Raw genomic sequence first — 27,603 nt, 5'->3', positions numbered from 1 at the left:
TAACTGTTGTCATAATTTCTGTATTATCTATTTATTATAATACATATTTGACTATGTATCTAGATTGCATAATACCATACATTGCATCTTATATCTTGTTTGTGTTTTAATTGTAAATTTCTATTTAATTCTATTTTAAATTTTCATTTTTTATTTGCACTTAAATGTTGTTACACTGTGGACCCTGAGCTTCGCAATTTCTGTGTGTGTGTGTGTGTGAGGTATGTCTGTCTGTCTGTCTGTTCGTTTTGACTTTATCTGTGCACTGAGTTAAAAGTTAAATTTCACCTTATACAATTTCTTGTATTAGGAATTTGTTAGTTTTCACATACAGGGCCAGCCATTGTACAGCACCCCTGCAGTAATTTTAAGGTTAAAGGCCTTGCCCAAGGGCCCAGCAGAGTAGGATCTCTTTTGACAGTGACAGGGATTCAGACCGGCAACCTTCGTGATACCAGCATAGATCCTTAGCCTCCGAGCCACCACTCCGCCCAATGCGTAAATGTGCAGCCTGTAAATGTCAATGCTGATGTATTAAGTTAAGGAAACCCACCATTCACTATGTATTATTTTTGATCTAAATTTCATCTGGTATATTGGACCCAATGATACATTATATTGCCAATTACTACACGTTAGTAACTTTAAGGCCTAACTTAAGACTTTCATGGCTGTGCATTCTTGGCAAGCTGGAGAAGAAGGCTTGAAGCCATTGTTCATGTTTTTGAGAGATTCTGGTTTGGGTTTATCTGCTCAATTGCCGCCTGCAAAGGTGATGGTGATGATGCTTGTTTGAAACCTCTGTTTTCTATGTGACATGACATCAAAATCCAGGCATCACTCTTGTTGTTTGTGTATATATTGTTGACTTTCATAACTTTTCATGACGCTAGGTCAGTACCAAGACGTACTGTATAAGAAGGAAGCTGATCAATTAACAATTTGATGGCAACTGTTCTCACTTTCTTGCATCATTGACATTTAGTAGTTGATGAGTTATGTAGCACATTGAGAGCTACCTTGCCAGATAAAGTGAAACATGACTTGAACTGCAGTTGAGATGGAACACGTTTGTCTTGGGCTTGACGGATTTGTATCATGAACTTCAACTAACTGCAAAAATATTATAAGTGTATGAATTGTCTTATAAGAAATAATGACCGACTGTGACATCTCCCATAGTGTACCAGCAAATCCCATGAAATTGTCAGTAATAGCTAAACTCAGTCATTCATTTGTTGCCTTTTAATGAGTATGGCGTTGTCATGGTCTTCATTATTTTTTCCTCCTCCATTCAGGCAGCAGTCTCCTTACAGGACCCGAAGGACTCTCTATTAAGGAGAGAGAAAACTTGAAGAAGCTCAAGGCACTACGCCGCTACCGGAAGAGGTATGGTGTTGAAGCTCTCCTGCATCGGCAGCTGAGAGAGAGAAGAATGGCTGCCACGGAAGGAACATTACAGCAGGCAAGGGAGTGTTGTGGTGTGTGTTTGTGTTGGCTTGTTTATAATGTAGTACAAGGTTCAGGTGTCGGAATACCAGGATTTTTGTACCAGTGAAATTTTGTTAATTAGTTCCCTTTGTGATACCATGGCAAAAACAAATCTCATTTAATAGCTTTTTTTAGGTATTCCATTACTCAAATGAACACTATTGTACCTTTTTTATGTAATCAAATATAAAATGCATAAATACTGATGGTAACAGCAACTTCAGAATGGTTTGTTGTATAACTCAAGTGGTAGCCCATCTATCATTTAAACAAGTACTGACATTGATATATTTCAAAATACAATGCTGGTCTTGAATTTTAGCTCGTGACGGGCATAAGAATTCTCTTATTGTAACAATAAATGGGGTACTGTTATCTGAGGTATTTCAGATTAGTGCTTATAAGGAATGATATCCCGATTTTATGTTACCAAGTGCACATTCCAAATCTATTCTGATATTTTTCTCTCCAGTGATGAGATACTGCAAAAATCAGTACTTGAGCAAATTAAAATATTACTATACTAGTAATGGCACACTACTATAATAACGTGCAGTAAATGCACGACTTGGTTCTCCTCCTATTTATCTGTATGTTTACCATTTGTTTGCTCAGAGGTTGATGCGTTTGTTGCTTCCTGTGCAGCTCTTCTCTTCTTTCGTTGGCATTTTTTCACATTAAAACTGATTTAAGTCAGTGTTTGTGTTGCAATTACTACTACTACTAATTTTTCACTTAAGCTGGCACTTAAGTCTTCAATCTGCCCCAAGAATGATTTAAGACCGTGTTTCCCAAACTCGGTCCTGTGGGCCCACCTGTGACTGCAGGTTTTTGTTCCAACCAGCTTCTGTTTTTAATTGGACTCCTAGGCTAATTAAGTGATGTGTTATTTCCCAAGTTCTGTGTTTTGGGAGCGATATAGAAATTAGAAAACTAAGTTTGGTTCAAAAAAAAAAAATGTACCAAGCAGTTATAAGGGAATGTGTTTCTTAACAATATTTTCATTCTACTTTTCCAGGTATTCTAACTGTTTTAATTATTCCATTATTTACTAATTAGTGGGTCTGATGCTAAAGTACTTGCAGGCTTTGCTTATTCAGTGTTGTTTGCCTGGGTGTCTGCTCTGCTCGTTTTTAATTGTCATTAATAAGATACAACGAAGGGGACAAACTGCACAGAGAAAGGGCAAAATAGAATCAACAAAAGAGAGTTAAGCATTTAAATCTACAGCCAAAGCAGAAATATTTCTAAATGTCTTTATAAATGTAAAAATCATGCTGTTGTGCTTTTCTACATTTTCTGAATGTAGAATAAAAGAAAAATAATACCAGCTAATTAAATGAGATCAGTGTTGTCACTGACTAGGAATCTGGTTGGAACAAAAACCTGCAGTCACAGGGGGAGTCCACAGGACTGAAGTTGGGGAAACACTGATTTAAGATATGAAGAGGTAGGGGAAGTGACGGCAAAGGTGGTAGGGAATGAGAACGGCGCCCGTACACATGCGCCACACGGCCAAGCGTTGATTCTACAATAAAATATAAATAGAGGAATAACCTTGGAGGTCAATCATCACCCCAAAAGCGGACAGTAGACGTCGCATAGTGTATGTGTACCAAATTTCAAGTCAATAGGTGAAACGGTTTGCAAGCTACAGGTGATTTAAAATCCTGGACAGACAAACGGAACAGCCACAGTAGCACATTTATATATGAAGACCTGCTCTGTTGAATTGGTAAATTCCACGATAATTCGGGGCATTTTCATTTGAACAAGCTGGTAGGGTGGGTGCTTGGTAAGAGAATAAACTTCAAATCAAATGAAAAGTTAATGTTGTTAAAGTGCCTTCCAACATGGAGTAGAGACAAGAATTCAAGCAAGTGCAATGTGCAGCGCAAACGTATTACATAAAAATCAAGAAACAGTTGTCCATTTTGCACCAGAACTGGTTTGACAGAGCTATGTTGCATTTTATTAGTTTACACACATCCCACTGTGCTCATAACTCCCTCTACAGAGTTGCATATTGGCCTCATCGTGAAAGAAAATAAATACATGGCGAGTCAAAATTGTTAACATTTGAATGGCAGAAACGGTTTATTCACGTAACTTATGTGCAAGATGATTTACAGGAATGTCTCACGCAACCTGTTTGCCATCATGTTCAACACCTGTATCATATGGGGCACATACATTGCCCGCAAGTATATACATAGCAGTACCATTAATGTTAACATCATTTTTACTCGCCCTTTATACAGGGCATGTCATGGAGACCTCCTCCTTGTTTGTACTTCATTTGTAGCACTATAGAGATTAGGTACTCATGAAGAGATTTGATTGCTTGTCAGAAATCTAGATTATTCGTTTGATTTGCTGTTGCACATGTTGGCAGTATGTATGCAGCACCAAGAAAAGTGCTCACATCTGTGTTTGCAGATAATCTCTTACTGACACAGTGGTGGAATCAACCATGAATTGCTTGGTGACTGTTTCAGTATGTTGCCTTCTGTTTGCTGCTTACCTTTTCAAACTAAATCCAGACTGGTGACACTTCGGCAATAGCTGATTATCTGACCACTTGGTTGCATCAGCCTGGCTGTATGGGGTGATAGGTCTGCAGTTTTATGGCAGGCCTTCCTGCAAATCCCCACATAAATGCCCTTGTCTGACTCCATTAGTTCAAATTGTGGAACTTCAGGGATGTTATTTACTGTCAATTTCACGTCTTTTTTACGACAATTGCCTCCTTGATGTAGTTACACCATGCATAGTTGTATTGAACAGGTTTACTGCTCAATCCCATGGTGCATAGCTGATTATGTCAACATCTACTCGGTTTTGTCCATTGAATGTGGTCTTGTTGTGGACCAATATGTTTTCTTATTTAAAATTTGAATTCTTGCAACATCTATTTTTTTTTTATTATACTAAATGCTGGTTTTTATCCAGGATAGGCTACTTTGTCTGGTTTCAACAGTTTTTGTTTTCACTGTCCACCTCCTGTGTTGGGTTGTTTAGATGGGTTGTCTGTTTGCCTTCTCTGCCAGTAAAACTTTCAATAATTTGTTTTCCTAGAAATGCTTCCCTGCTTGCAGATACTCCACTGTGTTCTGACCTTCTTATTTTACTTCATTTCCAGGCTAACCCTGTACGTCCCATTCAGAGGTGCATTGCGTTTACTGGAGGAGTTCGATGCTCAAATCAGTGCCTCCCGATGACCCGCCATTGTATTTCTCGTATCCTTTTATGGTGCATGAATCATTTTTTTTTTTATGGTATACGTATACTTTTTTATAGTTGTTCCAACACAACCTCCTTTATGCAGATTTCTGGGTAGAAAACATTTTTAGCATATAGCTAAACAGCTGTATTTTGATAGTTTTTTTCCTTGGTTATTTGTAAGTGCACATACTTGAGGTTTTCTTGTCTATATACACAGCTGCAAAATGTGACCAAGTGTAAAATGAATGCAGGGAACAGTGGCTGTTAATTGATTAAATTGGAAAATTGAGGGTATCTGAACACCATTAACTGTGCTCCAGTTTTTATGTGAATTAGAAAACAGCTGCATCTGTCAAATCTAAATGCTGTTGATTAGTGCTGTCAATACCATTTTCACTCTCAAAGTGCACCAGATATTTTTCCCCTTTAGTTGTTGTGGCTTCTCTTTTCTTTGGATCAGTAGAATTAAAGGACGTCCCTTGCGTCACATTTGATGCATTTAGTTGTATTTGGTGAATATTTTGGGTGCTCAATCTGCCGCTTATTGCTTTTGTGACAGGCACTTTGAAGTTTTTCACAAAACAGCTCCTTTTTACTAGTGAGTGAATCTAATTATGTGCAGGAGTTACCTACCAGTGTTAGGCCAGGATTATACTTCACGCAACGTGATGCGTGCTCAAGCGGATGCTCCTGCTACGCCAGCGTTTTACTGTTTATACAGGTGCTGGTCATAAAATTAGAATATCATGACAAAGTTGATTTATTTTAGTAATTCCATTCAAAAAGTGAAACTTGTATATTAGATTCATTCATTACACACAGACTGATGTATTTCAAATGTTTATTTCTTTTAATTTTGATGATTATAACTGACAACTAATGAGAGTCCCAAATTCAGTATCTCAGAACATTCGAATATTGTGAACAGGTTCAATATTGAAGACACCTGGTGCCACACTCACTCTAATCAGCTCATTAACTCCAAAGCCTTTAAATGGTCTCTCAGTCGAGTTCTGTAGGCTACACAATCATGGGGAAGACTGCTGACTTGACAGTTGTCCAAAAGACGACCATTGACACCTCACACAAGGAGGGCAAGACACAAAAGGTCATCGCTAAAGAGGCTGGCTGTTCACAGAGCTCTGTGTCCAAGCACATTAATAGAGAGGCGAAGGGAAGGACAAGATGTGGTAGAAAAAAGTGTACAAGCAATAGGGATAACCGCTTGTACCCTGGAGAGGATTGTGAAACAAAACTGTGGGGGAGATTCACAAAGAGTGGACTGCAGCTGGAGTCAGTGCTTCAAGGACCACCACACACAGACGTATGCAAGACATGGGCTTCAGCTGTCGCATTCCTTGTGTCAAGCCACTCTTCAACAAGAGACAGCGTCAGAAGCGTCTCGCCTGGGCTAAAGACAAAAAGGACTGGACTGCTGCTTAGTGGTCCAAAATATGTTCTTTGATTAAAGTAAATTTTGCGTTTTCCTTTGGAAATCAAGGTCCCAGAGTCTGGAGGAAGAGAGGAGAGGCACATAATCCACGTTGCTTGAGGTCCATTGTAAAGTTTCCACAGTCAGTGATGTTTTGGTGTGCCATGTCCTCTGCTGGTGTTGGTCCATTGTGTTTTCTGAGGTCCAAGGTCAACACAGCTGTCTACCAGGAAGTTTTAGAGCACTTCATGCTTCCTGCTGCTGACGAACTTTATGGAGATGCAGATTTCATTTTCCAACAGGACCTGGCACATGCACAGAGTGCCAAAACTACCAGTACCTGGTTTAAGGACCATGGTATCTCTGTTCTTGATTGGCCAGCAAACTCGCCTGACCTTAACCCCATAGAAAATCTATGGGGTATCGTGAAGAGGAAGATGCAATACGCCAGACCCAACAATTCAGAAGAGCTGAAGGCCACTATCAGAGCAACATGGGCTCTCCTAACACCTGAGCAGTGCCACAGACTGATCGACTCCATGCCACGCCGCATTGCTGCAGTAATCCAGGCCAAAGGAGCCCCAACTAAATTGAGTGCTGTACATGCTCATACTTTTCATGTTCATGCCTTTCAGTTGGCCAACATTTCTAAAAATCCTTTTTTGCATTGGTCTTAATTGATATTCTAATTTTCCGAGATACTGAATTTGGGACTTTCATTAGTTGTCAGTTATAATCATCAAAATTAAAAGAAATAAACATTTGAAATGCATCAGTCTGTGTGTAATGAATGAATCAAATATACAAGTTTCACTTTTTGAATGGAATTACTGAAATCAACTTTGTCATGATATTCTAATTTTATGACCAGCACCTGTACTTGCGCGTGTACTTTACGTAAATCTGGTGGAATCCACCAGGTGACAGTGTGATATATCATCACTGTGATAACTGGAACTGAACGCAACGGCCATAACTGGAACCTAATTTCGTCCATATATTGTAATAGCCTGCAGCTCGGTCGCCGTGTGAGGTGGAGTTGCGTCTCACATCACGCTTCCCACGTAATTGAGTGCCTGCCCATATAAGGTAAATTTGCGGGTGAAGGACTGTGCTTAGCATATTCAAAAGTGCAGCTACTGCGGAAACCCTCCCTCAGTGAAAGTGCAAGAGAAACTTAAGTGCCGGGTCTGAGCTAAAATTAAATAAACCCGTGGACATCGCAAGATTGCACAACATAATAGGTGTGAAATGCACGGTCTGCCACTGGACCAGATGATATGTAAATTTGATGAAGATTACAACCCGAAAATAAACAAAACTGTAGAGGGGTTCAGATTATTCTTCTCCCAGTGCGTCTCTCTAAATCCTCCGTGTGGGAACATTATCATAAGGCTTAACAATCTTCTTGTTACACCTTATACGTACAACGAACCGTCCTTTATTATGAAGTCTTCCTTGCTTTACCGCTGGCTGCTTCTTTCCATTCACCTTCCTAGCTCTTTATTTAAACAGTTTTCCTTCTCACTTTTCAGCTCCTTCTCTGTATTCTCTCTTTTCGTTCAAAATACGCGCCTCCTTGCCTTTTTACAGTCCGCTCCCCTTACGTCACACCATGGTACGTTTAGCACAAGTTAATACCGGGAATGCCTGTTAAACATCTTGCATTCACGAGTAGCGATTTGCGTAGTGAACACTTCTATGAATGAAACCTGTTCTCTTTACAACGGTTGACAAACACGGAATGTAACTTCATAACACGTCCTCCAAATACGAACCTGATTGAAAGAAATAATGGTAATCAAATCCTTGATGACAGTAACACTCATAACAGTGACAAAGCAATTGCATTGATAATCAGGTTGTTTTTTAAATGTTTCCTTTTCTTTTTCATAACTTCTTTAACACACTACTTCTCCGCTGCGAAGCGCGGGTATTTTGCTAGTCGAGTATAAATCTTAGGATTCTAAATGTGCAGAGAGCTGGAATATTGTACATGTGTTCTGTGTGGCGATCTATTGCGGTTTGCTGCTGCTGTCCGCTCAGGAGGAAGTCCTAGAAAAAAGAGGGCACAAAAGATGGTATGTGAGACTTTTAAAGTGTTCCATGTCATTATGATTGGGAATATGCGATGCTTGAATATAAAATCGCCACGAATGCATCTGTATGTCGGCATTTTGCTTCACCACATCGAACCATTCATCGATCCCTTTTCATCGCTTTTTGTCACATGTAAACAGAGACTCTTAACGTCACATTCTAACTTTTATCACACTGTGTCTACCCCCACGAACCCTGACTTTTTGCTGGCACTGCAAGTGGCGCACGCATCGTATTAATTTCTGAGGACCTGCTCAGAAGACGCGTCAAATCGATGCTGGGAACGCGTGGCAGCCATGATGCGTGTGTGTGCACGTTCGGCTTCTGAGCGTGAAGTATAAACGAGCCCTAAAACGAGGCCTGCTGCAGGGCAAAGCCCCTAAATGTTGAAAACTTCCCACAGCAGCTCGATACAATTTGTGTAAAAAGGGATTTGTTTATCAGTCCATACTGAATTGGATATGAATCAGGAGATGCTACGCTTGGACTGTATAAAGCACTAGTGAGACCACATCCGGAAAATAGTGTGTAGTTGTGATTGTTACACTATTAAAAAGACAACAGCTGTCAAGACTGTGCAGAAGAGAGCAACTGGGTACATCCCAGGACTTATGGACATGCTCTGTTATGACAACTTTAGAGAATTAAACCTGTTTAGACTTGAGCAGAGGAGACTTCATTGAGACTCGATCATGGCCTTTAAATTCTCAAAGGCATATTTTGCTCAGAAATGGTGTTCACAGATCCCTATCTTTCAGATGAATGCCCTTATTAATGGGTATCCCATTTTATTTCTGTGTTGGTCTACCTTGGCTATTAATACATTTGGTGAGCCTTCATCTTATTCAGTTCCTTCCTGTACTTTTTTTTTTTTTTTCTTTTTTCTTAGTGGATCGTCTCTTTATTCTCCCCATTTTTTTGTTTTTCAGTTTCTTCTGTTGGTTTTCAATTCAAAATGGCCTCCATGCTCTGTGCACATCTCTGTGATTCGAGCCAAAAGCCTCTTGCTGTTTCAGTCAAGTAGCATTCAGGTCTAGGACCATCTTCTGTCTTGAGCTGGGATTCTATTTTTGAAGAAGTCAAAAATAAAAAAAAATAAAGTAAAATTTCAACTGCTACTCCTTTTAAAAACCCATCTCCGCGGTCCTTTTTCCACCTCTGTTTTGCACGGTTTGAACATTTCTGTTCCTCGTTCTACACATTTTTTTTTTTTTTTTGGGGGGATCTTGGTTTTTCATTGTGGTCCTTTTCATCCATTAATAAGAAATTGGCTTCCATAAATCCTTTAGTTGCTCAGATCCTACTGGCATCTCATTGGAAAACCCAAGACCAGGTGCTCCAGGAATTCTTGGAGAAGTTTCTTTATAGCTTAACTTATTTTAGAGCTTTCAGTTGCTTGTATCATTTCTCATCTCTATCCACTGTCATACTTAAGAAATTGCATTCATTAAATACAAAAAAAAGAAAAATTTGTTTGCTCAGATTGGGATGTGTGGGGCATGCTGCTAGACTGTGTGTGTGCTTTTTTTTAATTTTAAAGAGGATGTGCAGTCAAGAATTTTGTCAAAGAATTTTTGGAATGGGAATCTCACAAACTGCTGAGACATGTAGTTAAAGCTGAAATCTTGACAACCTTTAAGATGGATCAGGATGAGATATTGGGACAGCTTAGCGATCAGCTAAACAAACGAGCGACAAATGGACTAAATGGTCTCCACTTTTGTCAGAATTTTTATTTTCTTCTGTACTATGTGATCACAGCCAGCATACGCTCATTAAGCAGATTTGCCCCAATAGGAAGCGCATTTCATCTCAAAGCTGAATTAAATACTTTCTGTATTAGTTATCTCCACTTTGTTTTTTTCGGTTTTAGCCATTGTAGGAAGCATGATTGGATGACTTAAGTCCGGGTTAAATGGAAGTCTTTCAATTGTGTAAAGTGTCCATTACTGGTTTCAGAACTAAATGTTGGTAGAGTATGAATATTCCACTACATGGCCCTGAATGAAGACTGGCAGTTTGTAGTAGCTGTCCGTTTCAAGCAGGAGCCTACAATAACTTCTTCCTGTGGTCTGTTGGATCTCTCATAATTTATACAGAGATTCCCAATTCAGTTGGAAGATACACCCAAGACATTTTGATTAATTTTATTGGTTTATGGAGGTGGAGGGCTTGTGTGTTCTTAATGGATAGGTGAATCTACAAACAAACGTTTTGTTGAGTCTTGTAGTTTGATACAGAAGTACAGGTCAATTTTCTGTATGTCAGAATTCTAAATCACAATTCTTTTCTTGTAGAAGCAGAATGTAGTATACAAGTTTATAATATACACAGTTATGTACATTATTTAGGTCAGTGAACACTGTTAATGAAGAGCCTTCAGATGATTTCTAGGAGGTACCACTTAAGTGTACAAAGTTTCTCTATCTGGTCATTTTGAGGTTTTGTTGGTGTCGTGTCTTGGTAATTTTTGGAATGATTGCGAATTATTCGGCCATTACTAACACTGTTGATTTAATATGGACTTCTAAAACTTGGGTTCAGTGCCTATAAGTGTTCATTCCTATCACATTTTGGTGTACAGTACTGATTCACAGATTTTAATTTGGCTTTTAATGTTAAAGTGAAAACCGATATCTGCGAAGTAGTGTGCATTACCAATAAATATAAAATAATGATCAGTGTTCACCACCATCAAGCTAGTGTTTAGTGCCTGAAAACCTTGAGTCTGTATCGGCTTTGCCTCCACCATACACTACCCACCCCTCCTCTTCCTCTCCCATAACCCCCCACAGTACTACTTTGCCGATTTTGCTCAAACTCCTGTCAGGTTTCATGGTACAGTAATCCCTCGCTATATCGCGCTTCGACTTTCGCGGCTTCACTCCATTGCGGATTTTAAATGTAAGCATATCTAAATATATATCACGGATTTTTCGCTGGTTTGCGGATTTCTGCGGACAATGGGTCATTTAATTTATGGTACATGCTGCTTCAGTTTGTTTGCCCAGTTGATTTCATACAAGGGACGCTATTGGCGGATGGCTTAGAAGCTACCCAATCAGAGCATGTATTACGTATTAAATAAAACTCCTCAATGATATACGTACGATATGCTTCCCGCGCAGTGCTTGATTGTTTGCTTTTCTCTGTCTGTCTCTCGCTCTCTCTCTGACATTCTCTGCGCCTGTCAGGCATTCCTTTTGAAGAGAAGATATGTTTGCATTCTTTTAATTGTGAGAAAGAACTGCCATCTCTGTCTTGTCATGGAGCACAGTTTAAACTTTTGACTAAAGGGTGTTATTTCATGTCTAGAGGGCTCTAATAATGTTAACAGTGTGGGAGAGTTTATAAGGGCTTAAAATATATAAAAATAACCATACAAACATATGGTTTCTACTTTGCGGATTTTATTCTATCGCGGCGGGTTCTGGAACGCAACCCCCGCGATCGAGGAGGGATTACTGTACTCATATTTGTCGCTAGCGGTTTAGACATTAATTGGCTGTGTATTATTTTGTGTGGACAGCAAATTTACACTGTGATACAAGCTGTACACGAACTGCTTCATATTGGATCAAAGTGTCATATCAGTGTTGTCCCATGAAAAGAGAGAACCAAATATTTACAAAAATGTGAGGGGTGTACTCTCTTTTGTGAGATACTGTATATCTATCTTTCTCTATTTAATCCAATGTCTGTGTCTGTCTGCTTTTCACGAGAGAACTTCTTAACAGATTTAGATTGGAGTTCTTCTTCTATAATTTGCTTGCACATTCTGGTTGATTTTGTTACTTGTCTCATTCCGCTATGTATCATAGTTGGCTTGTGGTACCAATTTATTTGCGCAAATCTGAGAGACGCACAGTGGGCCAAGGGAGGGGGGCCCTCCTCACTCACTCACTCATGCGCCAGCCTTGGGGCGTGTATCATACCTTCGCTTATCTAGTGAACAAGAGAACTACTTAACTGATTGAGATTGGGTTTTTTCTATGATTTGCTTGAACCTTCTGGTTGATTTTGTTACTTGTCTCATTCCTCTATGTATCTCGGTTCGCTTGTGGTACTGATTTTATCTGCGCAAATCTGAGAGACGCACCGTGGGCCTGCCTCGGGGTGTGTACCATACCTCCGCTTATCCAGTGAACTACATAACGGATTGAGATTGGGTTTTTTCTATGATTTGCTTCAACATTCTGGTTTATTTTGTTACTGCTGTCATTGCGCTATGTATCATAGTTCGCTTGCAGTACTGATTTATTTGTGCAAATCCGAGAGACAAGCAGTGGGGGCGGGGGCCTTTCTCACTCGCGCACCAGCCTCTGGGCATGTACCATACCTCCGCTTAGCTAGTGAATGAGAGAACTAAACAGATTGAGATCAGGTTTTTTCCATAATTTTGCTTCAACATTCCGGTTGATTTTGTGACTTCTGTCATCATGCCAAGAATCATGGTTCACTTGCAGGAGCAATTATTTGCGCTAATACGTGACAGAGGCTGCGGGCCGAGGGGAGGGTGAAGCGTTACATCAGTAGTAGGGAGCAGGGTAGGGCCGCCCTCCCTGTCCTGTTTCACTACTATGCAGGCCTAACTGCAGGGGACGGCTAGTGTGCTTTATAATGCAATAGTGAGTACCATGTGCAGTGGTGGAGACCAAATTACAAAAAAGACACAGCAGGAAAGTCCAAGGAAGAGCGACTAAGCTTATTCTGAGACTGGTAGGTGTGAGATGTGAGAAGAGGTTTAAGCAGTCAGACTTTTTTTTTAGTTTAAGCAAAAAAGTGTTTAAAATTTATTAAATGAATTTGCACAGAGGCTGTCAGGTGTTACCATAAAATTGAGCTTTTTAACCAGGCTACAGGGACACAGTTGGGAACATGTTAAGAGCAGATTTTTCATCATTCAAAGAAATAACAGACACATGGAATAAATGAGCAAATGATGTGGTGCAAAGACTTTAGGGAGCTTCAGATCTCCCCTCATTGTTATTTTCGAGAGTTTAGGAGAATGCAATTGGCCGGTTGTCAAAAATGTATCAGGCAGGACTGCATTTGGAAACCACTTGTGTAAGATATCTGCCTTTCAGGTGACCTGCATGGAGTTGCCATCTGTTTGAAGAAAAGGCAGCATAACGGTGGAGTGACTCAAAATGGCTAAAAAAAAAACCAAAACAAAAAAAACACGGTTAATGGCTATTAATCTCCGTGATCATCTCTAAAAGATTTGTTGATAACATTCCTCACATCCCAGGCTGGCCTTGTTTACGAAGCGGTGAAGTCTTTTTGATCTTTTCCACACTTTTTTTTTCTTTCACTCTTTACCCTGTCAGATATTTATCAGGACAGCAATCAGGTTCTGTTCAAGATGTGTCCTGGCATGAAGGATATTCCCTGTGACAGGCCTGTGCACATGGGCCAGTCTGAAGACCCCCGCTGCCACCTACATCTGCAATTGCCTCCCCCCATGTATAAAGCTGAGCAGGATCCTTTAGTCCCTGAGCAGCTGGAAGGCGCGCCTACAGACCTGTACCTGAGTGCAGCTGAACTACAGCCCACAGAAAGCCTACCGTTGGAGTTCAGTGATGTAAGTTCTTTTTACGCCATCTGCACGTGGTTTCTGTCATTATGGGGCAGGTAGGACATGAAATATGTGCAGGTCTTTAAATTGCACACTTCCTTTTAAGGGGCTTGAGATAATCTGTGCCTGATGGGTAATGTTCACATTGAGAGTAATCACTAGGCCCTTTATAGTGCACTGCATATTTATTATTTTTATTTTTTTCTCCAGCCGTCTGGAGTTTTTTTGTTTTTTCTGTCCCCCCTGGCCATTGAACCTTACTCTTATTCGATGTTAATGTTGATTTATTTTGTTTTATAATTGTGTCTTTCATTTTTCTATTCTTTAATATGTAAAGCACTTTGAGCTACTGTTTGTATGAAAATGTGCTATATAAATAAATGTTGTTGCATAGTAAATAGGATGATAATCAAATGATTGAAATACAAATAAATCATTGAATAGGTGTAGAAGTTAAGATGAGATTTTTGACCTTCCAGTAATGAAATATCAGGTGGTTTGTGGGATTCACAATAATTGAGGATGAGCTGACTGAGCTGCAGTGTTTCAAACAGACGAGTTTCCAGACCGGGTCCTCAGATCTGTAATTATTTCCTCCATCTTGATGAGCTGCTCTTGTATGAGGCCTATAATCAGGCCACAGTGCCTCAAACTAAAGGGAATGTCAAGATGGGGGGGAAAGCCCACTCTTTTTAATAGTTTTTCACACATGACTTGAATGTATAGTTACGTGTTTGAGATCCATGGTTTAATATTTTCAACAGGCAGCCCTCTTGGATAACAGTGGAATGAGTTTGTTTTCATAAACTGCACAGTGCACTTTAAGTTAATCATGGGTTTTGTTCTCTTTTGTAGGACTTGGATGTGGTTGGTGATGGTATGCAATGCCCACCATCCCCACTCCTGTTTGACACAGCACTGGCACTTGAGGACCAGTCTATTCGAGAGATTGCCGAGGCACCACTCGATATATTAGCTAGTGAGGAGCATCCGCTACTAGAGGCCACAGATTCCCCGCAGAATGCCATCCCAGCCTCTGGCCCTCTTGATGTTCAAATGGACATTGGCCATGCTGAGCTGGTAAGTGGACATCAGTGTGCACCATTCTGTACTTTTACTCTGGAGCTGTCCCCCTATAAGATTTAAGACTCTTGGCTCAATCTACTGTTCTTGGCATCCATGGCTGATGCCTTCTAGACACCAGTATTGCTCATTTCTTTTCAGTGCTGAATACATACGTAAGCAGGCTTAGAAAATTTTTCCATATCTTGTATTGTCTGATGGTAGCCACCATTTGTTGAAGGCTTTTGTTGGCATTGGTTTCCATGTACGCACCTACAACATTTGAGATGCAACTGTTTTTTGTTTCTCAATTAAAGCACAACCTAAGGGTTTAAAGTACAACGTCTAAACCACTGGTCCTTGGTGTACAGTCATATGAAAAAGTTTGGGAACCACTCTTAATTCTTTGGATTTTTGCTTATCATTGGCTGAGCTTTCAAACTAGCAACTTCCTTTTAATATAAGACCTGCCTTATGGCAGCAGTGACATTAAGTTTATTGGATTAACAGAAAATATGCAATATGCATCATAACAAAATTAGACAGGTGCATAAATTTGGGCACCCCAACAGAGATATGACATCAATACTTGAGCCTCCAGACACTGTCCTCCAGTAGCCTTTGAGTGTCTGGATTCTGGATGGAGGTATTTCTGACCATTCTGCCATACAAAATCTCTCTAGTTCAGTTAAAATTGATGACTGCCAAGCATGGACAGCCTGCTTCAAATCATCCCATGGATTTTCAATGATATTCAGGTCAGGGGACGGTGACGGCCATTCCAGAACATTGTACTTCTCCCTCTTCATGAATGCCTTTGTAGATTTCCAACTGTGTTTTGGGTCATTGTCTTGTTGGAATATCCATCCCCTGTGTAACTTCAACTTTGTGACTGATGCTTGAACATTATCCTGAAGAATTTGTTGATATTGGGTTGAATTCATCCGACCCTCGGCTTTAACAAGGGCCCCAGTCCCTGAACTAGCCACACAGCCCCATTGCATGATGGAACCTCCACCAAATTTAACAGTAGGTAGCAGGTGTTTTTCTTGGAATGCAGTGTTGTTCTCCGGCCTTGCAAAGCGCTTTTTGTTATGACCAGATGACTCCATTTTTGTCTTATCAGTCCAAAGCACTTTGTTCCAAAATTAATCTGGCTTATCTAAATGAGCATTGGCATACAACAAGCGACTTTTTTTGTGGTGTTAGTGCAGAAAGGGCTTCTTTCTCATCACCCTGCCATACTGATGTTCTTTGTGCAAATTGTGCTGAATTGTAGAACGATGTACAGATACACCATCTGCAGCGAGATGTTCTTGCAGGTCTTGGGAGGTGATCTGTGGGTTGTCTGTAACCATTCTCATAATCCTGCTCATATGCCACTCTATTTTTCTTGGCCTGCCAGACCTGCTGGGTTTAGCAGCAACTGTGCTGTGGCCTTCCATTTTCTGATTCTATTTCTTACAGTTGAAACTGACAGTTTAATCCTCTGAGAGAGCTTTTTGTAGCCTTCCCCTAAACCAGGAGACTCAACAATCTTTGTTTTCAGATCTTTGGAGAGTTGCTTTGAGGATCCCATGCTGTCTGTCACTCTTCAGAGGAGAGTCAAAAGGAAGGAAGCACAACTTGCAATTGACCACCTTAAATACCTTTTACCACTCATGATTGGACACTCCTGTCTATGAAGTTCAAGGCTTAACAAGCTAATCCAACCAATTTGGTGTTACAAGTAATCAGCATTGAGCAGTGACAGGCATTCAAATCAGCACAATTGCAAGGGGACCCACACTTTTGCACAGCCATCTTTTCACATTTGATTTAATTTCATACAACTGAATACTGCTTCACTAAATATCTTTGTTCGGAAAACAGCCTAGGACTCAGATGTTCCCACTAAATGAAAGACATACCACTGTTATCTTTTTTTTGTTGAAAGGAGAGGAAATTATTCTGCAGGCTGAGAGGGGTTCCCAAACTTTTTCATATGACTGTATGTAGTATCATTGTCACATGTATAGAGTTCAGTGAAATTCTTTCTTGCACGTGCTAATCAGCATACAACATGCTGTCACTCTCATTAGGCAGTATAACCACCTTACCTTGAAAGTTCTGTCTGTCTTATCTGAATTATTCCCAGGAAGTCAGATATGAAAAATGGCATGTATATTTTACTGCAATAATGCAGAGATTAATCAACACAGGTTGACAAGTGAACTTTAACCCTTTACATGTCTGGTTGGATAGTCTACCTCCTCTCTCTCTCTCCTAACTTATCCAACTGTCATAATTTAGTAAGTTAACATTTATTAAAATTGCCAGAATTATGACATTTAGATTTCTATTTGTAGAAGTGGTATATTTAAATAACTGGAGAGATCCAGCAGGCTGAGGTGTCTTAACTTCCATCAGCTCAGTGGCAAGTATTTTCCTGTTTGTATGTTAGGCTTACTGGTCTATAGTTACTTGGATCAGCTCAGTCACACTTTGTATACACCACTAGTAAATTAATACAAGTAATTATTAAGAAATAGATCGAGCAGCATGTGTCAAGAATGGGTCTATTAGTGAAATTCACCATTGGTTCAGACTGGGAAAGTTGTATTTCACTAATATGAGTTTTTATGAGGAGCCAAACGGAAGCTGATAATCGGAGAGGTGTGTAAGATACGATTGATCTTATTTTCTGGAGGATTTTGAAAAGGTGCCACATGAGTTATTGATTCCCTCACTAAGTGGGAATTCAAGGTATGGTTTGTAGTTGTTACTAAATTGGCTCAAATACAGGAAGGAAGGGGTAATGGTGAGGAGAACTTTTTAAGAACTAGGTGATGACTGTGAAGAATTGGTGCTGAGGCAACTGCTCTTTTTAATCTATATAATGACGCTTAAGTTTGCAGATGATTCCAAATTGGGTAGAAGGGCAGATAAGGTAGAATCCGATGAATTGTTGCAGCAGGACTTGGGCAGATGTGTGTTGGATTAATTTTAATTACCTGAAAATTCAGATATTACTTGTAAGAAATGCAGATATCAGATTTTATTACAAAAGTTTGAAACTTGAAAGTATCCCTTGTGAGAAGGTATAGTAATCATACTGGACTTCTCAAAATCTACAGTTACCTCTCTTTAACCCAGTATGTCGTACCAACATGCTTTTACAGATTCACAATTGTCAGTGTACCTAAGCAATCAAATCCATCCTGCCTAAATGGCTATCGTCCATGTTGCACTAATGTCTGTAACAATGAAGTGTTTCCAAACGTTTGTCAAGAATTACATGTGCTTTTACCACCGAAAGCTCTTGATCCTACATACATTACTGGCCCAATTCTACAGCAGGAGAGGGAAATTGTACAAATGCAATTCCTAGACTATAGTTTAGCATTTTAACTCCGTAAACCCCTCTAAGTGGACCTGTCTCTGAACACTTTGGTGTGCAGTTGGATTTTTAGGTCAACAGGCAGACCCAAGGTGGTTCAGATGGGTGACCACACTTCATCATCCCTCACTCTCAACACAGGTGCTCCATGGGACTGTTTCTGTAGTCCACTGCTGTACTTCCTCTACACATGTCTGTATGGCTGCACATGACTCTAACATCAGTGTCAAGCTTGCTGATGACATGGCTCTGGTTGGCCTGATCTCTAACAGCAGTGAGCAGTATTACCTGTCAAATTGGTGTCCGGACATGGATCTTCCCTTGCATTTCAGCAAGACAAAAGAATTGATTGTGGACATCAGGGGGAAATGGTAGAGGCACAACCACTCCATCAGTATTAACAACACTGAAGTGGAGAGGGTCGACAATTTCGAATACCTCACTGTCCACATAAGAGAGGACCTGGTCTGGTCTTGGCACATTGACACCTTGGTAAAGAAGGCATAACAACATCTTTACCATGCTTAAAGGATTTCCGGCTGCCCTCCCTGATACTAAAGGGTTTCTATAAATCCACCACTGAAAGTTTCCTGACAAGTGAGGTATTGCTGTCTGGTTGGAAATGGTATGCAGCAGGACTGCAAGGTCATCTGAAAGCGTCACTGGGTGTGCGCTGTCTAAATTCTTGGACATCTTTATAAACCGAAGTTGAACCAGGGCAAAAAAAATTATCAGAGAGATTACAGCCATCCTAACAATGGCCTCTTTTCTGTACTGTATTCATTGAAATGCTATTGCTGCCTAAAGACAATTTCTGAGGGAGGAAGTTCTGTCCACAGTCCATCCACACCCTAAACATGGACAGTGTCTACAGTATTCTCCTGTATTTATGTATTTTTCATAATAGTTAGGTCCATAAATATTTGAACAGGCAACTTTTTCTAATTTTGGTTCTGTACATTACCACAATGAATTTTAAATGAAACAACTCCGATGCAGTTGAAGTGCAGACTTTCAGCTTTAATTCAGTGAATTGAACAAAACGATTGTATAAAAATGTGAGGCAACTAAAGCATTTTTTTTAACACAATCCCTTCATTTCCGGGGCTCAAAAGTAATTGGACAATTGACTCAAAGGCTATTTCATGGCAGGTGTGTTCAAGTCCGTCGTTGTGTCTTATCAATTAAGCAGATAAAAGGCCTGGAGTTGATCTGAGCTGTGGTGCTCACATGTGGAAGATTTTGCTATGAACAGACAACATGCGGTCAAAGGAGCTCTCCATGCAGGTGAAAGAAGCCATCCTTAAGCTACAAAAACAGAAGAAAACCATCCGAGAAACTCCTACAATATTACGAGTGGCAAAATCTCCAGTTTGGTACATCCTGAGAAAGAAAGCAAGCACTGGTGAACTCAGCAACGCAAAGAGACCTGGACGTCCATGGAAGACAACAGTGCTGGATGATCGCAGAATCACTTCCATGGTGAAAAGAAACCCCTTCACAACAGCCCACCAAGTGAACAACACTCCAGGGGGTCGGCGTATCGATATCCAAGTCTACCATAAAGAGAAGACTGCATGAAAGTAAATAGAGGGTGCACTGCAAGGTGCCAGCCACTCATAAGCTTCAAGAATAGAAAGGCTAGATTGGACTTTGCTAAAGAACATCTAAAAAAGCCAGCCAGCCTGGAAAAACATTCTTTGGAGAGATGAAACCAAGATCAACCTCCACCAGAATGATGGCAAGAAAAAAGTATGGAGAAGGTGTGGAACAGCTCATTATCCAAAGCATAGCACATCATCTGTAAAACACGGAGTCAGGCAGTGTGATGGCTGCCAGTGGCACTGGGACACTCGTGTTTATTGATGATGTGACACAGGACAGAAGCAGCTGAATGAATTTCTAGGTGTTCAGAGACAGACTGTCTGCTCAAATCCAGCTAAATGACGTCAGATTGATTGGTCGGCGTTTCATGATACAGATGGACAATGACCCAAAGCAACCCAGGAGTTTAATAAAGCAAAGAAGTGGAAAATCCTTGAATGGCAAAGTCAGTCACCTGATCTTCACCCAACTGAGCAGGCATTTCACTTGTTGAAGACTAAACTTCAGACAGAAAGGCCCACAAACAAACAGCAACTCAAAGTAAAGGCCTGGCAGAGCATTGAAAAGGAGGAAACCCAGCATCTGGTGATGTCCAGGAGTTCAAAACTTCAGACTGGCATTGCCAGCAAAGGGTTTTCAACCAAGTATTAGAAATGAACATTTGATTTCCAGTTATTTAATTTGTCCAATTACTTTTGAGCCCCAGAAATGAAGGGATTGTGTTCATAAATGCTTTAGTTGCCTCACATTTTTATGCAATCGTTTTGTTCACCCCACTGAATTAAAGCTGAAAGTCTGCACTTTAACTGCGTCTGAGTTGTTTCATTTAAAATTCATTGTGGTAAAGTACAGAACCAAAATTAGAAAAAAGTTGTCTCTGTCCAAATATTTATGGACCGAACTATGTCAGTAATGCTGTCATTGTACATATTGATTTCTAGAGGTTGAGTATTTACTACAGTTTGCCTTAGCGATTTTACAGGCCTTGGGGGCACAGTACCCTTGCAAATGCAAAAATCAGAATACGTTTAGCAACGTAGGTAACCACACACACACAAAGGTGATGCATGTACAGCACAATTACAATATTACTCAGTTCTGTATTTAAATCTCCATAAAATACGAGTTTGTATGGTATACCCATGCCTACCTGTAAATTGAGAAAACAGTCTTAAACACAATTGATGAGTAGCTGCTACGGTGGCTTCACGGTGCTCTTTTTATCCTGACATACCTTACTGTCGACTTGCTAATTCCAATAATGGTAACTGCATCAGCTGACTTCACCAAACGACACACATCCAATAATACAACATTTTCTTTTAGGGTCGTCACTTTATTCTGTATCTTGTGAGCAATTTCAGAACCTCTAGAAACACTGTTTTGAAGTCATGCTTACATTCTAAGCTTATTGCACTAAATAATATGCTAAAGGTGTGAGAAATACAAGAAAATGATCACTGCACAAGCAAATCACGTGCGAGGCTGGCAGGTCAGACTGCGATGCATGGCAGACAAGTGTGTAGTTCCACAATTGTTTAGCAAACATTTTTTTAACAAGTTTAACTTACACATTTGTTGGTTATATTTTCCTAGTAAATGCTAAAAACGATTAATATTACATACGATTAATATTACATATACAGGATGGCGCAGGGAAAACAAAACAGGAAATTTTCAATTGATGTTCAGTGCACAAAATACATTTAAAGTTGTACAGGATATGAAATGAATGATGATGATCAATATTCATTTTATGTTTTGAAGATAACATGAAGGTGTTGTCCATTTCTCCATACACATTCTGTTCAACGTAATATCTCGAGGTATGCCAGTGATTTCCTCTTCAATCCTCCTTTTTACTTGAGAAATGGTTACAAGACATGTGCGGTACACTTGGCTTTTAAAACATCCCCGCAAAAAAAATCAAACCGTGAGATCGGTGGATCTCGGAGGCCATGTACTGTCACTGCTGGATGAAATGGCGTGCCTTCTAACCAATCGTCGAGTAGCTGCCATCGATTGTCAGGCAGGCAGTATGTGAAGTGGCTCCACCTGGGGACTTTTTTTTTTTAAAAAGCTGAACCTGTTTCTTCAAAATTCTGCACCCATGTTGTAATCCCATGAGCAGACGGGACACTATCATGATGTCCTAACTGGTAAAGATGCCAAAATTCCCTTTGTGCAGCAGGCGCATCCTCCCCATTGTTATAAAAGGCTTTCTCAGCGAATGCTCGTTGCATACCACTCCGCTGCTCCATTATAGCTAATGACATGAGGTCCTAAACAACGTCACATTGGTCCCAAACAACTGCCGAAACCCCAGGTTCACCAACACCTAGTTCCAAAATTTCCTGTGCCACCTTGTATGTTTTGCGTTTGTGACATTTTTTTAGTTTTATTACCATTTTATGGCCTGTACTTGTCTGCAAATTTCCACAGTAGGCCACGAAACTTGCAAAACTTCCTCCATTTAATTACTGATAAACCCACAAATTGCATGAGCCAGCTGTGTTTCAATTTGTTCATCTAAATTGCAGTTGTGGAGTTCAGCAATGACGCATTTCACTATATATTGTATAACAGTACATGGCAAATAAGATATGCAATAGATGGAAGTGATCAAGAAAGGTAACAAAATGTTAAATTATAAAGCACAATGTGTAGAGTATAAGCCAATAGATGTTATGCTTAAACTACGTAATCTCTAACTAGGCCTCTCCCTTTGATATCCGTGTTTCAAAACCACCATAATGGTGCTAGAGAAAGTCTAGAGAGGAATGACTAGGCTGATTTTGGTATTGAGAGGTATGAGATAATGACAAGAGAATGAAAGAGTTGAACCTTTTCAGTTTAGGCAAATAAAATTAATTCCCTTCACAATTTTAAACGCGTCCCCTAAAGAGACTGTGTGAATCCTGACTTGGTGTTATTTTGTTGAATTCAGGAGTATAGAATTGGCAAGCTTGTTTGGCTGAATGGCCTGTTCTTGTCACATTTTGTTCTAATGAACACTTTTAGACTGACTGACTGTAAAGGCAAATGCAATTTTTTTTAGTCTTGAGTTTTCCTAGTGACTGATGCATTGTATCCGGAAAATATTCACAGCGCATCACAATTGTTATGTTACAGCCTTATTCCAAAATGGATTAAATTCATTTTTTTCCTCGGAATTCTACACACAACACCCCATAATGACAACTTGAAAAAAAATTTTTTGAGGTTTTTGCAAATTTTTAAAAATAAAAAAACTGAGAAATCCCATGTACATAAGTATTCACAGCCTTTGCTCAATACTTTGGCGATGCACCTTTGGCAGCAATTACAGCCTCAAGTCTTTTTGAATGTGATGCCACAAGCTTGGCACTCCTGTCCTTGGCCAGTTTCGCCCATTCCTCTTTGCAGCACCTCTCAAGCTCCATCAGGTTGGATGGGAAGCGTCGGTGCACAGCCATTTTAAGATCTCTCCAGAGATGTTCAATCGGATTCAAGTCTGGGCCACTCAAGGACATTCACAGAGTTGTCCTGAAGCCACTCCTTTGATATCTTGGCTGTGTGCTTAGGGTCGTTGTCCTGCTGAAAGATGAACCGTCGCCCCAGTCTGAGGTCAAGAGCGCTCAAGCAGGTTTTCATCCAGGATGTCTCTGTACGTTGCTGCAGTCATCTTTCCCTTTATCCTGACTAGTTTCCCAGTTCCTGCCCCCCACAGCATGATGCTGCCACCACCATGCTTCACTGTAGGGATGGTATTGGCCTGGTGATGAGCGGTGCCTGGTTTTCTCCAAACGTGACGCCTGGCATTCACACCAAAGAGTTCAATCTTTGTCTCCTCAGACTAGAGAATTTTGTTTCTCATGGTCTGAGAGTCCTTCAGGTGCCTTTTGGCAAACTCCAGGCGGGCTGCCATGTGCCTTTAACTAAGGATTGGCTTCCGTCTGGCCACTCTACCTTACAGGCCTGATTGGTGGATTGCTGAGAGATGGTTGTCCTTCTGGAAGGTTCTCCTCTCTCCACAGAGGACCTCTGGAGCTCTGACAGAGTGACCATCGGGTTCTTGGTCACCTCCCTAAGGCCTTTCTCCCCCGATCGCTCAGTTTAGATGGCTGGCCAGCTCTAGGAAGAGTCCTGGTGGTTTCAAACTTCTTCCACGTATGGATGATGGAGGCCACTGTGCTCATTGGGACCTTCAAAGCAGCAGACATTTTTCTGTAACCTTCCCCAGATTTGTGCCTCGAGACAATCCTGTGTCGGAGGTCTACAGACAATTCCTTTGACTTCATGCTTGGTTTGTGCTCTGACATGAACTGTCAACTGTGGGACCTTCTATAGACAGGTGTGTGCCTTTCTACAACATGTCACATCAACTGAATTGACCACAGGTGGACTCCAATTAAGCTGCAGAAACATCTCAAGGATGATCAGGGAAACAGGATGCACCTGAGCTCAATTTGGAGCTTCATGGCAAAGGCTGTGAATACTTATAGACATGTGCTTTCTCAGTTTTTTTTTATTTTTAATAAATTTTCAAGTAAAGTTTTTTCATGTTGTCATTATGGGGTGTTGTGTGTGTGTGTGTAGAATTCTTGAGGGGGAAAAAAAAAATGAATTTAATCAATTTTGGAATAAGGCTGTAACATAACAAAATGTGGAAAAAGTGATGCGCTGTGAATACTTTCCGGATGCACTGTACGAGAGTGTGCTCCCCATTTATCATCCATAGGGTGCAGAGCCTGAAGCCTTTAGAAAGTTTCCTTCCTCTGTTCACCTCCACTTAAAACAGATGTCCCATTGCATGATATTTTTTTGTCTTGGTGTATATCCAGTTTGCCCATTGCAGTTGCAGACGTCCTCACAGTACTGTCAGTTCACTCCACTGAAAATCACAGCCCATGTCGTGTTTAGCATCCGAGTTCCAGTCTTCCAGCGCAGTCATGCTTGTCCCTTTCTGACAGGCAATAGGGAGCTGGATGAAGAGTTAATAAATGTGGTCTATTCAGTCTCTGCCCGGTTTTTATTTTCTCCATTCTGTTTTAAAACATAACACGAGACATCTAGCAGACAAGCTTCTCTTCTTTGTGAGGATCAGAGCATGCGTGCCCCTTGCTTTTTGTAGCGGCGCTACACTCTTACGTAAAGAGCCCACCCCTCCAACCAACGAGAAAATCAAAATTGTGTGGTGATTATGGTAGCCAGTCATAGGCTGGTTGGTCTCGCTCAGTACGTATGTCACATTGGACAGTAGACTTTGTGGAAGTGTGTTGCCAACTGTCTAAAAATGGCCAAGATTATGTAAATGAAGGCTATGACTGAAAAGGCCTCTAACGTAACATACTCTAAGTTTAATAACTGATATGGGAATAACAACAAATCTTCCAGTTGCAATTTTGTTTGAAAATGGTACTGTAAAGGCCCATATAGATGATAGCTGAGGCATTGCATACCCTATAGTCAGAGCTGTGAGTTCAGTGGAGTAGAGAAGCCCAAACTGCAGCACTGTGTTGGCTGTCCGAGTTGCACAAAATCAAGAGCACATAGAATGGAATTTTGTTGGAAGGTTTGTTTTCAGCTTTTTGCCTTTTGTGATTCATTCTTGTTTCTGTTTTTATAGGTGGCTTCTGATCCTAGGACAGATATTTCAGAGGAGCCTAACTCCGTCTCCTCTACAGCAAATGGAGCAGTGGGGCAAGCAGGGGCGACCTGAAGAGAACGCTGAGAGCATCGGCGTTTTGGAACTGGTGATCTACTCGTAAGAGATGATGACCAAACTCTCGACATGGGCCCTGAACTGCCAGTCACCACTTAATAGGAGAAAAGTCTTTCCTAAAGCAGCTCACTTTCTGTCCAAGACTTCCTGAGGATCCTACTGTTGTTGCCAAATGTGGCTTTACTTTTAAGTGGCAGGCTGATGTAACAGGAGTGTGGCTGCTGGAAGGAAAAGGCATTGAGGGATGTTAACTTTCCTGTTGCTGTAAACCCTCTGTAATTGCTTTCTGCCATTGTTCTCTCTTAATTTGTCATTAACTGTGTTTCCTGGTGTTGCAAATGTGTCCTACTTTTATCTCAGGATAGATGCAGTTGACTAACAGGAAGTGAGCTTATGGCCTGGAGCAAACCTGAGGTAGGAGTAATTATAGAAGTAAATTAGCTGCTTTACAAATCGGGGAACGGAAGAGGTGGAAGCGAGAGGAATTGGGGGAAGTTAAGTTGTGTAAAAGGGCAATGCAGTGTGGCAGCCATCTCGGTTGCAAGAGCAGATGGGCAGTGGGGCCTTTGAATCATTGTTTTGCTTTGGGCTGAGCCTCATCTGTACCGTGTGGCATTGGATTTTTATTTAACAATAACACTCATTTGCTAACCCATCTGTGTGTGACATTGGGCTTTCTTTATGACAAGAGTTTTGTGTCCTTGATGTCCAACCTTGCAGTATGAAACTGCATTTTTCACTTAATGAGTGATGATTGGGGGGGATACTGCAGAATAACCGGAGCTCAGTGAACATGGCCACCTGTGCCAATGTTACGACCAAAACCTAAAGTTCAGCTAGTTCCCGAATTGGCCAGCCAATTCACATTTTGGTCGTGAGGTGTGGCCAAAGTCCGAATTACTAGAAAGGACCAGTGTATGTGCTACTTTGGCCGGCCATTTTGTGAAGTGGCGAGAAATTCCTGGCCAGAATTCTGTGTGCTGGTGCAAGACTGTCCGCTCAAGGTGCGCAGATGTTTAAAAATTCAGATGCAGATTCAGAAATGAGTTTTCCATTCTGCTCGAGAAACTCCTCGCACTGGAATCCGCAAGCACAGAAGAAAAATCACTACGAACCATTGCGTCTTCCCAACCACTGACCGGCGGCCAAGGCTACACCGATGCAATTGCACTACTAAGTGTGCAACAAATTGCTGCTCGTGCTTTTCTTCAGACTTTGGCCGATCGCCCCATGCTATTTCGCAAACTGGCTGGCCAAATCCCTTAATCAAGGAAAAGATCGGACATTGGTTGGTCAGTTGACCGCGACATTGGCCATTTCCCGATTTGGCCGGACACTTCCCACTTTGGCTGATTTTGGGTTTTGGCCGTAACAACATGTAATATGCAAGGGGCAAATGAAGTGGTCTGTCTTCAGAAGGTACAGCGGGCTTTATGTCAGACAGCTGTGTGTGCCCAGTGCTTTGTCGCATCTAAAAAGCATCGAGCTTGGGGCGCTTGATACTTGGATGACGTTTATTACTACTAAGAGTGTGCAGATAAGATGGTTTATCTCATTCAAATAACTCGAATAAAAAATACAGTAGAGGGTAAAATTAGCCGCTAGATTTGCAATGGAAGATGTGACTGGTTCCGGAATTGTTTACTAAAGAATGACCGAAATCCCCAAGAATTTGGTGGAAATTATTTTAACTGATGCAGTGAGTTGAAACAAGAAAAAACTAATGGCAAGGCCCAAGATGATTAGCCCTCTGACAATGATTTGCTCGGTCGTGTCCCCTTTCTGACTTGCAAGTGACAGCAACCTCCTCCTATAGTTTCTATCAAGCTTGGCACGTAGGTCTCTTGAGGGGTCTTGGCCTGTTCTTCCCTCCATGGTCAATTACTGTAGGTCACCCAGATTAGATGGTTTTTAACTATGGACCTTGAGCTACCGCCAATCGGACCGAGATCTGGGCTTTGAGGAGGCCACCGCAGGATCTTTGGTTTTGTTGTCTTTCAGATCATCTATCTTGCTGGAATATGGAA

At 40.8% G+C, this 27,603-nt stretch overlaps 1 protein-coding gene and 1 non-coding gene across 4 annotated transcripts in view; both read left to right on the top strand.

Moving 5' to 3' along the window:
* Window positions 1-26,231, top strand: part of kansl2 (KAT8 regulatory NSL complex subunit 2) — a 46,041-nt gene extending 19,810 nt beyond the window's left edge. For 2 of the 3 annotated variants that reach the window (XM_039746663.1, XM_039746662.1), the window contains exons 6-10: window positions 1,299-1,465; window positions 4,634-4,730; window positions 13,579-13,832; window positions 14,682-14,906; window positions 25,481-26,231. In XM_039746663.1, the coding sequence (XP_039602597.1) occupies window positions 1,299-1,465; window positions 4,634-4,730; window positions 13,579-13,832; window positions 14,682-14,906; window positions 25,481-25,573 (836 nt within the window). In that variant the 3' untranslated portion in view covers window positions 25,574-26,231. The remainder of the gene's footprint in view (window positions 1-1,298; window positions 1,466-4,633; window positions 4,731-13,578; window positions 13,833-14,681; window positions 14,907-25,480) is intronic. The other variant, XM_039746664.1, reaches the window with a different exon arrangement.
* On the top strand, window positions 10,243-10,377 carry LOC120526977. The gene has a single exon (XR_005633259.1). It is a non-coding gene; the product is annotated as a small nucleolar RNA SNORA2/SNORA34 family (small nucleolar RNA).
* Window positions 26,232-27,603: the final 1,372 nt, after the last annotated feature.

The sequence above is a fragment of the Polypterus senegalus genome, chromosome 3 (genome assembly GCF_016835505.1).
Source record: "Polypterus senegalus isolate Bchr_013 chromosome 3, ASM1683550v1, whole genome shotgun sequence".
NCBI classification, from domain to species: Eukaryota; Metazoa; Chordata; class Cladistia; order Polypteriformes; family Polypteridae; genus Polypterus; species Polypterus senegalus.
The sequence above is the reverse complement of the archived record's forward strand: the minus strand, read 5'-3'. Positions and strand labels throughout refer to the sequence as shown.